This window comes from Toxotes jaculatrix, chromosome 12 (genome assembly GCF_017976425.1).
Source record: "Toxotes jaculatrix isolate fToxJac2 chromosome 12, fToxJac2.pri, whole genome shotgun sequence".
NCBI lineage: Eukaryota > Metazoa > Chordata > Actinopteri > Toxotidae > Toxotes > Toxotes jaculatrix.
In genome coordinates, this window is record NC_054405.1 from 19,135,903 (window position 1) to 19,150,718 (window position 14,816).

Sequence of the window (14,816 nt, forward strand, 5' to 3'; positions counted from 1 at the left end):
AAAAAAAAAAGCAATGACTTTTATGATTCCGTTATTAGCAGGGAGTTACCGATAGTTTCTAATGTGTAAACAACAAACCATTTATAAAAACATATGATAGAACTACTGTCACTTCTACTGCCATGAATACTTCTACTGTGAAGGTGATATTTGGACTGTCTGCTTTCACGAGAGACCTCTTAAGGGTGATACAGTAGTGGAATAAGTAGTCAGGTCCTTTTTATTGATCAAGGTAAAACCTCCCCGGCAGCAGGATTAATTAAAATGGTTTAATGAGTCCAACTGACTTGAAATTCAATGTTTTTCAGTTATCTGTTGCAGACAGAGAAGAAAAAAACCTTACTACTGCTTTGTGGTATCAAAACATCATTCAGGTTCATGTATACCAACAAGTATTTGGAGGAAAGTTTAAAAATGTAGTGAAAACTCCAATCTTCAATGAAGATCTGAGACATGTACATATGTATGTATTCAAACTCAAATCTTCACTGAAAAGTCGAACTACTCGGTCCAGTCACTTTGATGCAGTACTAAACTTCTATCACCGGAGGGTGGTATTTCTCTGATGTATGAAATGTAACAGCTGCAGTAAAATCTACAGACTCTAGAAACACTTCAATATTGTGTTAAGATGAAAATAAAGGATCATCTTCAGTTAGTCAGTTAGTTATTAAGATAAATATCTGAGCCCTTTGCTTTCAAGCTGTAGCTGGTGTATTCATACTATTTGTGTATCACAACAACAGAAACTGGTGTTTTTATTTACAAATCCACAGTTTGTAAATACACCCAAAGGAGGTGAGGTGAGGCCAGTAGAGGGGAGAGGGTAAAGGTGTAAGAGGATGGGGGAGTTGGGATGGTTAAGAGGGTTGAGGGAGAGGACAGATGGAAGAGGGGATCAGGAGGCGTGAAGGGGGTTGAGAGAGTAGAGGGATAGAAGGGGTGGGGGGGGGGGGGGGGGGGGGGGTAAAGGGAAAGGGGGTTACTCCACTTTCTTCTCCTTCCTGTCTTTCTCCTCCTTGTCCTATTCCCTCTTCTCCTTCTCTTCTCATTTTCCACTTTCTCTTTCATCTCCTGTCAATTTGACATAAAATCACCTACACGGTCATCCCGTCTACTGTCTGTGAAATCTAACTAAATTGTAATTATATAAACTTATTTGTCCTACTGTATCCTATTATTTTTGTCTGTCGTTGTTTTTGGATTTTCTTGTGGCTGTTTTGAGTCTCTGTGTGGTTATTTTGCATTTGTTTGTGATCTTTTGTGTTTTTAAACTTAAGACTATGACTTTAAACCAAGAAATATTGAGTCACTTCATACAGTGGCTCTGGACCAAGCACACTCGACCTCGCGGTGATCCATCCATGGTCTTTCTTTACTCAAACGTCTATACTGATGACTTAACATCCACCGTGCTAAAGGCACTGACAGCAATCACGGCTCCTTTCAAAAAGACTGAAATATTTTATTTTTATTGCCTCGTTGTTCCTGCGTCATTTTGCTTCGAGCTTCTCCCGTACAAACGTGATTCAGTCCCGCGAGCGAGGGCACGTATCGACGTTTCAGTGACGTAGACAGAGACCTACGTTTCCGTAGCAACTGGGGCCGGTCCGTTAACCGCAGCGGCCGCTGAACTACCGGAGCTCATCGAGGAGTGAGGGGGGATTGTCGCCGGTAATCGGATACAACCTCTGTCTAGTGGGGCGTACAGACACGGGGGCGACGCAGTATCGAGGCGGCGAGCCCGCAGTGCCGTGCGGAGATGCTGAATATGTGGAAAGTCAGAGAGCTGGTGGACAAAGCGTGAGTACCGCGGAGCAGGTGGAGCTGCGGGGCACTGGCTCGGCGGCTGCTAAGCTAACCGGCTGGCTGCAACCGGGCAGCATCAGCAGCTTGTACCGCCGACCGGAGAGGATACGGGCCGTGACGTCACGGCCCTAGCCCTCAGCTGTTAGCTTTGACTAGCTGGCTAGCTGCCAATCTTCAACCTTGTAGCATAAATACAGATGTGTTTTACAGTGGCATCCCCCGCTGTGTCTTTTCCACTCTAATTTGCACGGGGCAGAAGTAATACGATATTATTAACCGGAAACTCATTTGTTTTCGACCCAGAACGAAAGCTATTCGGTTAGCTAATTCCGCTAGCATTGCTAAGCCCAGGTCGGCTGTGTTATGTGTGTACTGTTCCTGTTAGTAGTGCTGCAGGATCACGCCCTGTCCCACCCCGGGGATGCCCGCAGCCTCCGCCGTGCTTTCACCTAACATTACATCCTGAGGGGAAAGTGAAGCATTAAGGATTGCAAATTTTAGAGGATAGATAATTGCTAGTTTCCTGCCCATTAGCTACCAACCATGTATCACAGCGTACCCACGCCGGTCTAACGAGGCCCATGCCCCCATGATCCCCGGATAGATAGACTACAAAGCTTGTTAGCACCTAAACACATGATACTGTCGTAGCTGATGCTGGTGTTGCAGCCTGCTACATTGTGATAGCTACTGTTGCAAGTAGTCTATATAAGTCTAATAGCAGTACAATAAATCGTTCCATAATCCATAAATCCATCCTTCAAGGATCTGATTCTGTTGACTGTTGTTTTGATGTGTTTTGTGTTGTGTTGTGCTGTACTGTACTAGCAGGTGTTAATATCATTTCGCCCACCCCATTTATATCAGTGTAGATAGGCTTCACTGTGTAATACAATACAGTTCAATATCACCACAATCTGTAGTCTCGAAAATGATCATACAGCTGAATCAACCCCTCAGTTAGACAATGTAAATCAAAACTGAACATTGTAGCTTTAATGAAGGTAGGATTTATTGTCGAGCTGTTGGATTAGACTTCCTAATAATCTACCATCTTAGTGTAGAGTCATTTTAGGAGGAAGAACATCAGGTTCCTGTCCTGTCTGTACCAAGAGGCAGAATGAGTTGTATGAATAACTTTACTAGGCAAAACTCAAACCAGTCATAAAAGACTTATTCCTGGTTTTACTCAGCAGAGTTTGATAATTAAGTAAACTTTTTAGATACTCCTCTTAATGTTGGACATGGAAATGACTAGATTCCTCGTTTTCATTTTAAATACCAATCTCACATACTCAAATCTGCAATATTATATTATACCCCAGTAATAAACTAAAACTGACCATTTTTGTAAAGGTTGAATATGAGCCGTTGCATTGGATCACATTAGATTGTATAGGAATACTTAATGAAGTAGCCAGGGAGTTACTGTTCTAACTCAAAACTTACCATCTAATTTAGTTACACTGTGGTGTTTTTTGTTTGTCATCTTATCTCTCTCAGCTGTCTCTATCTTTGCATTTTTGCTTTGTTTGTGTACACAAGGTGGGTATTTAAAGTTGGACATTTAAGCTCCATGTGGATTGCTAACGTGCACTTGCATTTTGATAGCAGTCCTGCAAAAAGGTTAAATGCAGGCTACTAACAGATACATGCTGTGTGGGCGCTGTATTAGCACTCATACTGTCATGTACATATTGTCTCTGAACAACACTGAAACTTTGAAAAAAGTGTAAGGAAAAGACACTGCACAGTGACAAGCCAGGCATAGTTTGTTTCCGTTCTTAAAAACCCCTCTTCAGAACAAAAGTCACAGTAAGAATGCTCACATGAAAACCAGTGTCATTTTCACTTTGACTGTCTGCTCACAGTTTGAGATGCTGCACTCACTGGTTTACTCTGCATTTATTATATCACAAACATGATAAGGAGATGATAAAGAAGAGGAAGAGAGAAGAAATTTGATAATGGAAAGATGACTGAAGAGACCAAAAAAAGAAGAGAGAATGTGTAGAAGTAGTAACAAGGCTTTAGCTGGAGTAAAAGACACCAGCTCCCATCAGCTGTTGGTTGTGCCTGGCTGGTCATGATGAATACACTCTATTATTGATCTACCTCAACAGAGCTGGCAGTGGCAGCCTTGCTTTTCCTGCAGATAAAGAGTCACGCCATTATGGAGCCCTCACAGTCTGTCTGCCTTATCTACTGACAATAATGTAGTCTAAGGCATCTCTTATTTTCCTTTAGCAAGGAGTGGCAGATCTTGAAGGAGAAACAGTGGGAAAAGAAGGCAACGGCTTAGGAATAAAAAAGCAACAAAAGGGAGAAGGGAGAAGCAGGACATGAAACGGGATAGAAAATGAAGGAAGTGAAGGAGAAAGAAATTTGAAAAAAAAGAGTTTAAGAGGGAAGGAGAAGGATGACAGGCTGGAGAAGTGTGTTTCAAGTTGTAGTGCTTTAGCTGTGTTTTTTGCCAGGAGTTTGCACGCCCAGTTATGCCCATAAAGAAATGAAACACACACACACACAGGAAAAACAAACACAGCAGCAGGTGAACCAACAAAAACAAAGAGGACAGGAAGCAGACTTTGCATATGGGAAAGTTTGTGTCTGTCGGCCTCTCTCTTTTAATCACACAGAAACCAAACTCACCTCATGTTCATGCATGAACTGTCTGACCTCTGAAGTGCAGTGGTCAGGACACAGGCTTTTAGAAAACTGTCATTCATTATTCACTGAACTGAGATTCTCTTTGTCATCAGAGGAATTTTTCTTACTCGATTTCAGTGTGTTGTGTTTATTACACATACAGTCATATCGATATTTATTGTGATAACCTGGTTTTCTGCAGTTATTCTCTACTATGTGATGTCTGATGTATGTGTGTGCATTTTTATGTTCTGCTGAATATTGATGGTAGTACATGTAGTTTATTGGTGAAATTTGGGGAAAAAAATATGTTTGTGTCAACAGCACCAACGTGGTGATGAACTACTCAGAGATTGAGTCCAAGGTGAGAGAGGCCACCAATGATGACCCCTGGGGACCCTCTGGACAGCTGATGGGAGAAATAGCCAAGTATGTCTTACACACATATACAGAGATATTGTAAGTGCATGTAGTTGACTGCATGTTAAGGCAGCAGATACACACACATTCAACTAAAGTGTTTAAATGAAGGAGAAACATGGGGTCTGTTACAAAGATGGATACAGGCTCTGTTCACTTGACCTGATTCTGCTTTGATTTATCTGCATGGGTTCCTAGCATTTCATACACACACACGATTTGTTTTTAATACACATTTTTGTGTATGTAGATCTACCTTTATGTACGAGCAGTTCCCGGAGGTGATGAACATGCTGTGGACCAGGATGCTGAAGGACAACAAGAAGAACTGGAGACGAGTCTACAAGGTGCGGTCACAGTGTGGTTGGCAGTTTGGTGGGTTGTTTCCCAGGCATGCCTGTGTTGTATCTGGGCTATGACTCTGTTTGTGCCCTTAGTCAGGAGATGTGTTTACACAACTGACTGGATCAAGACACCTCACTGATTCCCCGTTTTTTTTATTTAAATGCAGCTATATGCTACACACAGATATGCATGAATCATCCAGTGTTTGTGTAGTGCAAAGATCAGAGCAGTGCATCTCAATTGCTTTCTTGTGTCCTACCTGCATAATCACACAAGAATGATATGCAAAGATTCTAAATTATGCAAGAGGCATGGAAGAGTGAGTTTGGATTTTTTAGAGAGCAATTAGGCTGAGTTTAAAAGAGGAGACATGATGCAGGGCATAGAAACTGCTGGAAGAAAAAATGAATTAAACTTCAACGGTTGTATAAAGTAAAACTGACAGATGGAAGATTATTTCTCACTGAGAAATGCTGACTACACCCCCTTGTCATTTCTTTAACTCTTTTAATATGTGTTCACTCTATCTCTTGCTATCTCTCTTTGTCTGTCTGTCTCTCCCAGGCTTTACTGCTGCTGGCCTATCTGATCAGGAATGGGTCTGAAAGAGTCGTTACCAGTGCCAGAGAACACATCTATGACCTGCGATCTCTAGAAAACTACCACTTCATTGGTGAGTTTCTAAATGAAAATTAGCCTCCGGTTGAACTGCCTCTTCTTACTGTTCTTTACTTTTATGTAAATTGGAAATATCTTGTGTGCGGATTAGATGTTACTATGAATATCACTGAGGGCCAGATTTACTAAGGCTTTTGTGCCTGTTTTTCAGGTGCAGTTTGATTGTCATTTGTGCAAGTGTTTGCTAGGTGCAGCTCTCTCCTCATTGCAAGGTGGCCTCTCCCTTTTGAAAAGGGAGTGTAAACGTACTGCAAATGGGATTTACAGGAGTCTTACTCTTTGTAATCAGTAACGTAAATGTTTATTCCACCTGTACCTGCCAAGACAGAGCTTTTTTTTTTTTTACTAAATCTGGCCTTCAGTTTCCAAAATAGAACACGGAGCACAAATACAGTAAGTTAGGTAAACTTTCATGCCAATATGACCATTTGATTTTGATCTTTCTTGTGCACAAGTAGAGATTTTGGCCTGATGGTGGTTCTCAAGGAAAGGCTGGGATTAACCCGTGTGTGTGTGTGTGTGTGTGTGTATGTGTCTCTTTACAGATGAGAATGGAAAGGATCAGGGCATTAATGTGCGTCAGAAGGTGAAGGAGATGGTGGAGTTCATCCAGGACGATGACAGATTGAGAGAGGAGAGAAAGAAAGCCAAGAAGAACAAAGATAAATACATTGGAGTCTCCTCTGACAGTATGGGAGGAGGCAGCTTTAAGAATTGTAAGTAATCCACTACATCTTCTCCAGCAGCTCAAGTCCAATGTGGATTAAAGTGATAACTTCCCCTGTTCAAACCCACAGCAATTAAAATGCATTTGAGGGAGGTAACTGGTGGGGTTATTTTCTTCAGTCATTGTTCACTCTTAATTGGTCTACGAAAATTTTATTAATTTCACTATTGATTTTAATTAAATCAAAAACAGTTCATGGCAAAAACATTAAACAACACAATAAAGGTCAGGGTTAATTTACAGAATATTTACTATATCATACATGATCAATAGTTACACAAATCTGGGATGTTTACACTAAAAGAATGAGAGACTGTTTTTGTCCTTTGGTGGATGGCCCTGAAGCTGCACAAGTGCATGAGTTTACGAAGTCTCTTTCTCTTTTCACCAGCTAATGAGTTGGACCGGAGTAAGTGGGATGAGGACTGGGATAAGAGCAGAGGAGCTTTCCCATTCAGTGAAAAGCTTGGGGAGATCAGTGACAAGATAGGCAGCACCATCGACGACACGCTCAACAAGTTCAGGAAGAAGGAACGAGATGACTCACCCGATAGAATCAGGTAAACATACACTGAGATGATGTCCACATGTACACCTACACAGTTTTTAAAAACATCGAAACAAATCCTTGTTTTGAATATGCTATTGCAATATCTAATTGGCTTCCTTTGTAAAAGCTGCCTTAAAAAACAGAATCAGCAAAAATAAAATAATTCAAAGAGACACCCACTCATTGCGCATCAGTTGACTGGTTGGTTTATGATTATCCATTACATAACCAAACAATAAGGCACAGAGATCACTGCACACAAACATAGAATAATTGCAAAGCAACAAAACAGTAAATAGGAAAATCTCCTGAGTGTTGTTACTCATACATCCATATTCTGGTTGCCATAGTGACAACGAGGAGGACCGAGCATCAAGAAACGGTAGACAGGAAACCCTGGAGTTCAAAGATGAGGAGGAAACTGTCACAACGAAGAGCATCCAGATCACACAAGCAACAGAAACCACAACCACCACCACACGGAAACGCAGCGGAGCAGCAGGCAGCAAGACTCTGGACCTGGGTGCTGCAGCTCACTACACTGGAGACAAGAGCCCAGAGGAGAAGGTACTCACAGAAGCACTCAGTTTTCCAGATGTGAGGCACATTTTCAACAGCGCATGTTTCATTGCCATCTCCCTCTACTTCTCTTGCCAGTCATCAGTCAGGCAGTCATCCAGTAGCGGTCTAGCTGACCTGTTAGTGATCGACCCTTCGTCCAATCAGAGCGCTACAACAGGTAACGACAAACTGTCACACTCACAAAGATAAAGACGAAATGAAGGCTGTGAAGAAGGCCGTGAAGATGTTGTTAGTCTTTTGCTTTTCTGTATGTATTCATGTGTGTGTCCGTCCATCCAGGTGGCAGTTCAGACCTCATTGCTGGCTTTGCTGACTTCTCCTCTCCTGCAGCCTCTGCCAGCCTCCCAACCTCCACTGGTAGACTTTTATCTTTAATTAATTAAAGATTCATGAATTTAATTAATTCATTTTTTTGGCAATTGTCATCCTCAGCTAAAACAGACTGTACTCACTGAACCAAACAGGTTGGGGATGTAAGCACCCTCAAGGGCTGAACTATACTCTCTCAGACATCATCCACCATAACAAAAAAGCCATAGTATACATCTTTTTTTGGAGGGATGGATTTTAGTAGATTTATAGAAAATGAATGTAAATTTAATGGAAAGTGAGGCAGGGCGGCTGTTCCTGTCAAAATCCATGATGTTGTAGTCACAACTAAAAATGTCACTCTTCTCTTATGGACAGCTGCTGCATCATCCAACGGAAACGGGGAATTTGGAGACTGGAATGCCTTCTCGGCCAATCCAGCAGCTTCATCTAGCTCTGCTCCCTCCCAGCCCGTTACCGACCTGTTTGGCAACGTCCAGTCGCCCACAGCCCCAGCTTCTAATCCTGCCCCTGTCCCACCTTCTGCTGAGCTGTTTGATCTGATGCTGATGGGAGGAGTTAACCATCAACTAACCAATCCACATACAACCCTGAGTGCATCTCAGAGCATGACTTTCTCTCTGGGAGGGGCGACTCCAGGAGCATCTGTTCCTATGCCCACCATGCCTCTTTCTCGCTCTCAACAGGTAGGTATGGTACATTTCACAGGAAGGCCTAGTTTGTCTTTAACTGTAACTTTGTGTATTTATCAAAATGTAAAATATTGTTAATTTGTTTCAGAGCTTGGGAGGCATGACATCTCAACAGGCCATAGGGCCACAGCAGAAGGTTGGGGTTGGAGGTCAGGGATCTTTGGGGTCGACTTGGTCTGACCCCTCTGTCAACATCAGCCTGGACTTCCTATCAGCAGGCCTCAACCCCACTAAAACACCACCCACACTCAACAATATCATCCAGCAACAAGGTCTCATGTTTCACTAGAATTCATTTTCTGTGTGCAGATGTACAAAAGAAAACAAAATCAGTCTTTCCATAACAGCAGTTATAAAAATGTTTTTGTATGTGATTTTTGCACTATTTGGAACTATCTAGAAAATCCCCTGTACTATTCTTCCAGACCTCTTTTGTCATGTAAAATTCATGTGTTATTTTTTAAATTGGTTCATCCATTCATTCATCCATTTTCTGCTGCTTGTCCAGGTTCAGGTCCTGTTAAATAATTAATTAATTATATTATTAGGAATTATTGTTATATACAGCTGAGATGTCCTGAACTGTAATATAGATGTTAGTTCATTCATGGACATAGGCTATATTATCTGTACTACTCTGACTGGTATGACTGTGAAACAGGTATTAAACTGTATTCTAAATGGGGATTTGAATTGATAAAGCCACAGAGTGACTTAGAGGGCCAAGTCAATGTTAGGAAACATTTTGAATATGTGTTGTTTAGATTAGGCTGGTCAGTGTCATTATCTGACAAAAATTATCTATACTATTACATGTTATAAGGCTTCATAACCCAAGTGGTAAAATAAGTAAATTAACTCCTTACTGCTCATTTCTGTCTGTGCAGGAGTGCCTCCTGTCAACCTGTTGGCCCAGAACTTTGGAGGACTGAACCTCAGCTCCCCGCCCCATGTGACACCCATCAGACCACCAGCCATGGCAGGTAGTGCCATGACAATGGGCATGCCAGCATCAATGGCAACTGGCATGCCTGCTTCCTTGGCAGCGGGTATGCCATCTTCAATGACCACGGGTACCATGGGGATGGGGGGAATTCCTGTAAACCAAGGCATGATGGGAATGAACATGAGCATGAATATGGGCATGACCGCTCCAGTGATGATGGGTGGTATGGCTGGCATGGGAGTGCCAGGAGTCGGGATGGGCTTAGCACACTCCATCACCCCAGCTGCGGTTCCACCCAAACAAGATGCCTTTGCTAACTTCGGCAATTTTGGGAAATGAAGGAGAACAAATGTGTGTAAGCGTGTGTGTGTGTGTGCATGTCTGACAATATGAGAGTGTGAACAACAGAGGGACTACTGTACTTGAAGACAACCTTGCATGTTTGTCTCTCTGCTTCTGCTCTTTTTGGCGAGGTGGCACCAGTGATCGTTCACCACCACAGTCTGATGATGTGATCCTCGAAGCAGGGGAGAGTGCCCACTGGTTCCCCGCACCCACTGGTAATTCAATGTGTGAATTTATGTCACACAGAGATCACCAGAAGAACAGGGAAGTTGTCAACCCCCTTCTAGTCATTACTTTGCTGTGAGGAAGGGATCTTTACCCGGTTTATATATGAACAGCAGTGTATCCCCCCTTCATTACAAAACTGCACAGAGAATTCAATCAGTAGAGATGACTCAGATGACTATGGCATTGCTGCCTTAATTTTGCATTGTAGCCTATCAAGTTTTATGTAATTTAACCAAATTCAATCACAAAATTTAAGCCATTACATAAGCCAGGGGGTGACTCTGCTACTTCTCTCAGTCCTTGTGCAAACAGTGTAAATCTAGTGTTATACTTTCAGCATCTGCAAATACGCAAAGGTCTCCTAGGGTCCGAGTATTTTAAATTCCGTCATCAGAGGGTGTACCAAAGGCTCTCTGTGAATGTTCGTGTACCCACCAATTTGCCCACACGGGCACAACGCTACATGGGAATGGGCAGTTGCTGCGCCGACTCGAAAGTAGTATAAAAAGAACAGCTACATGTCCATGGTATCAGCAGCTGTCCATGTGCTCGTCCACAAGGGAGTAGAATCGAGCCGTGACAGATGTGGTATTTAGAGGAAAGAGAATCCATACTCTGGTCCTCCAGCAGAGGGCAGGATGGGTGTATACAGTGAGATAATTAACTGTGTATTACATCCTTTTCCCCTTTGTCTCCCCTCCTTTTATTTATCAGGCTTATAGCAGTTCACAATAGATGGATGTAGAGTAGGACACCTGAAGTATTCTTGATGTTTAAAAGACACCATGAGTGAAGCCCTGAACTGCTCAGAAAAAAGTTCCCTAAAATAAAATAAAAATGTTGGAATAATTAAAATTATAATAACAGATTTCTGTTAGAAGTGATACGTGTCCTCTACTTTCCATTTTGGATTTCTCTGTCATGTTAATGCCTGGTGAAAGGGTCAGTCAGTATTTTATTCAAACTACTATAACTGATATTTTCTCTTTATGCCCTCCTGCAATTGTGTCACTATCTACAAGACTGAACATCACAATCTTCTAAATTTCTTTTATGTTTAAGGCAGTGGCACACAGCAGACACCTCAGCAATGTACCTTTAATTACAAAGTGTTTTTGCCACTAAACGTTTTTCATCTTGCAGCTAACTTTTTGGTCTCTTGCATATCTGGGCCTCACAAATGGTGTACTAGAAAAATAACCACCCTTACATTTGACATAGGTTAGACAAACTGGAGGGATTGGATTTTTTTTTTTCATTAGCTGAGTTTTTAATAAATTATTTCTATGGCTAGCTGAGACCAATCCAAAGGGTTTTGGGATCTCGAGTGAAGTGTATGCGTGAGAAATGCGTGAATGAGTGTGTGCGACTTTGTGTAAGGGTTTAGTTTTCTCTGTTTGATGTGCAAACACAGCTAAGCAGAGCCTATTGTCATTTTCTGAGGCACTGCGCTCCAAATGACCAAATCTTTATTTTGTTACTCTCAGAAGGATGATTCCATAGCTATTAGTTTAATATTTTATTAGTTAAGTTGTAAGGTTATGTTCATATGGGAGAGCTACTAATAACATTATTTAGTTGACGGGAATCATGTTTTATTTTTTTTTTCTTTATCGGTACAGGTCGTTTCATTTGAATTGTACTCTATATTTTCTGTACTTCATTCAACATTAAAAATTAAATTATAACATTAAAGAGTCAGTTTCTTCTTTTTCTTCTAAGCATAGGTTAGTTTGTCTTCATGGTCAAACTGATGGTTGCATTACTATTGATCCTGAACAAATGAAAATCTGTGATTTAGCAACCTTAGGTGTGTGTGTGTGTGTGTGTGTATTTTTTGTTTTTAGTTTTATGATCACTAAGTTAATTGTTAACTATTTCCAACTTTCAACTTGCCTGCTTGCCAACTGTACAGGTATTATAGCGGACTTAATAGGAGCTTCTTTTTTTTCATTAAATGATGTAATTTAAATGTTTTCAAATTAGTTGAGCTACTCAACATTTCCACCTAGTTCCAACCAACTGCAGAGGGAACCCACCCTCTGGTTGGAAATCACCGTGCCAGGAACATAGACCTAAACTACCCACTTGTTAGCTGCTTATGCCCAAAGAAAAACAGGCCTGGAAACCAGTAAAAGTCTTTTAAATATTCTTTTCTGTTATAAAACTACATTTTGATAAACGTTAATAATAAGGCCTTTAACGGTTGGGCCTGTGGAACCCCGTAGGGCGTTGTTTTAACGCCCAAACCCGTATGTGTCGTTGTTAGGGCAACTAATGGTTTTTAATTCATCACAACTTAGATGAAACCAGGTTACACTTACACCAGACCCTGAACCTAATTTATAACAGCGACAGTCAGGACAATGGCGAAACAAACCCAAAAAAGAAAACAAGAAACGATGTATGGAGACAAATGCAGTTCTCCAATCAGGAAACACCCCGCGACCTCCGCCTCTCAGCTCTGTCACGACGGAGACAAGACCGAACAGCTAAACAGGTCCAGAACAAATTCAGAGTCCTCAGCTGGAACAAGAAATCAATTTGGACACGGAAAGTTACCACCCATAGCCACCTTTTTAAACAAACTACCACTAAATAAAGGTGTTTTAACGGAGGACTACAGCCGTGGTGATGGCGTGGTCTGGTCAGAAATGGCCACCTCAGGTCCCCGCATCCGGGCCTTGAAGCTACCTGCGTGTGGGGAAAACACTGTCCCCGAGAGGCTGGATGTGCCACAGGCTGCTGCAGGTGGAGAACCCCTGATCCCAGATCCAGTCCACTTAACCGCAGCCTCACTCAGTCTCACCAGTTTTACCATCCCTCCAACAGAGGAAGGTACGATAAAGTTTCAAAATTATGAGGAAAAAGTTTTGACAGAGTAAGTCAACATTAAAATATATTAATTCATAATTAATTATGAATTTTGACTTACTACTTTTGATTCAGAAAGTTTTGTTTTTCTCCACAAATTCATAATTTTGACTTATAAAGTCATACTTTGATGTATGATGAAGTTTGATGTAGTAGTTTTGGATATTTTGTCATCCCAAATATTTGGTGCAACTGGTTTTCACATAACATCCTCAATTCACATATGCAGACCAACAAATCATCTGTGCCCAAAAATGGAAAAAAAAAAAAAGGAACTGACAGACATACACTGGACAATATTTATGTGGTTATGTATGCATATGTTAGTTTTTTCACTGGGTGCTTTGTTAATCCATATGTATTTTTTTTACCATAAAACTTGTTTGTTATCATGCAGCTTTCTAGGGGATTTTTTAATGATCAATAATGTACTAACACACACCTTGTGTCTTATTCTGTTTGAATGTTTTTTTTCTACAACTTCAAATGTACCAATCATTCCCCAAATGTGTCCTTCAGATCTGAAGAAGATGCTGTCTGTCCAAGACAAGAATGGACATATAAAACGACCCATGAATGCTTTCATGGTGTGGTCTCATATCCACCAACGTGCCCTGCGGAAAGCCTGGCCCGAAGCTGGCATGATAGACACCAGTATTCGTCTGGGCTGTGAGTGGTCCAAGCTGAGTGAAGAGCAGAAGAAGCCCTACTATGAAGTGGCTCACAAACTGAAAAACATCCATATGCAGCAATTTCCTGGTAAGAACATACATGGCAGCAGCTGATAGTAATCAGAGGATAATGAACTTTTACTACAAGGTTACTGCAGTGTCTTGTTTGCAATTAGACAGTAGTTTCAGTTTGAGTCTGCTCTGGTGTGAATGATTAACTTTTGATTTTCACTTTCTCTGCTCGCTGCTTTTTTACATCATGCCAGATTATGAGTTTCGCCCTCAGAAGAAAGGCAGAGAGCATTTGTCCTCAGGGCAGGAAACAGGACAGGGCCCTGTCGTTTCCTCTTTTGTCTCACAGGCCATACCTCCAGCTCAGTCCAATTTGCTGGGTCTTACCATGTACCCGTCTCCCACCCTGATGCCATACATAGTGGGCTACAATCATCACCCATCTTTTGGCCCATATCACGCAACAGGCCTGTACTCCGGAGTCCTGATGCACTGTTCAAGGTTAAGCTTCTTCAGCGTTACATAATACTTTACATGAGGCTTTAAAATGGTGCAAGAATTCCCAGACTTCACAGTTCAGTGACATTTGCTTAGATGCATAAAGTGGAGAATTTCCTGATTTACGTGCTGTATGTTGTATCAGGTTTGTCCACGCACACCCCAATGACAGCAGCTGCATGGAGGAAGTGAGGATTTATGACAACACTCACCTGCCGTGGGACAAGACAGCTCTGGCTGCACAGCATCGTCCACCTAGTATTAGTCATGAAGCCCTCACTGAATCTACCACAGCATCAGAAAGCCTAGCCCAGCCTGACACTGAAACCAGCGACAAAGTGGAGAGTAAATGCGAGGATGATGTTGATGTTGTTGGACTGCTTTAAGAGATGTTCAGCACACACAAAGAAGCACTGGCAGCGATATTTAGAAGGATTTTTCAAAATTTTATTTTCTCATT

At 41.7% G+C, this 14,816-nt stretch overlaps 1 protein-coding gene across 2 annotated transcripts; it reads left to right on the forward strand.

Annotated features, from left to right (window-relative positions):
- Window positions 1–1,614: 1,614 nt before the first annotated feature.
- On the forward strand, window positions 1,615–12,133 carry LOC121191089 (clathrin interactor 1-like). Of its 2 annotated transcripts, XM_041052164.1 has the most exons (13): window positions 1,615–1,803; window positions 4,783–4,887; window positions 5,129–5,225; window positions 5,788–5,896; window positions 6,447–6,617; window positions 7,020–7,188; window positions 7,529–7,745; window positions 7,836–7,917; window positions 8,040–8,117; window positions 8,448–8,776; window positions 8,871–9,054; window positions 9,670–10,101; window positions 12,112–12,133. In XM_041052164.1, exons 1-12 carry the CDS (start codon window positions 1,763–1,765, stop codon window positions 10,065–10,067), a joined length of 1,980 nt encoding a protein of 659 aa, XP_040908098.1. In that variant the 5' UTR covers window positions 1,615–1,762; the 3' UTR covers window positions 10,068–10,101; window positions 12,112–12,133. The 2 variants fall into 2 exon arrangements, with proteins under 2 accessions (XP_040908098.1, XP_040908097.1); XM_041052163.1 differs by lacking the exon at window positions 12,112–12,133 and having other exon boundaries at window positions 9,670–11,983.
- Window positions 12,134–14,816: the final 2,683 nt, after the last annotated feature.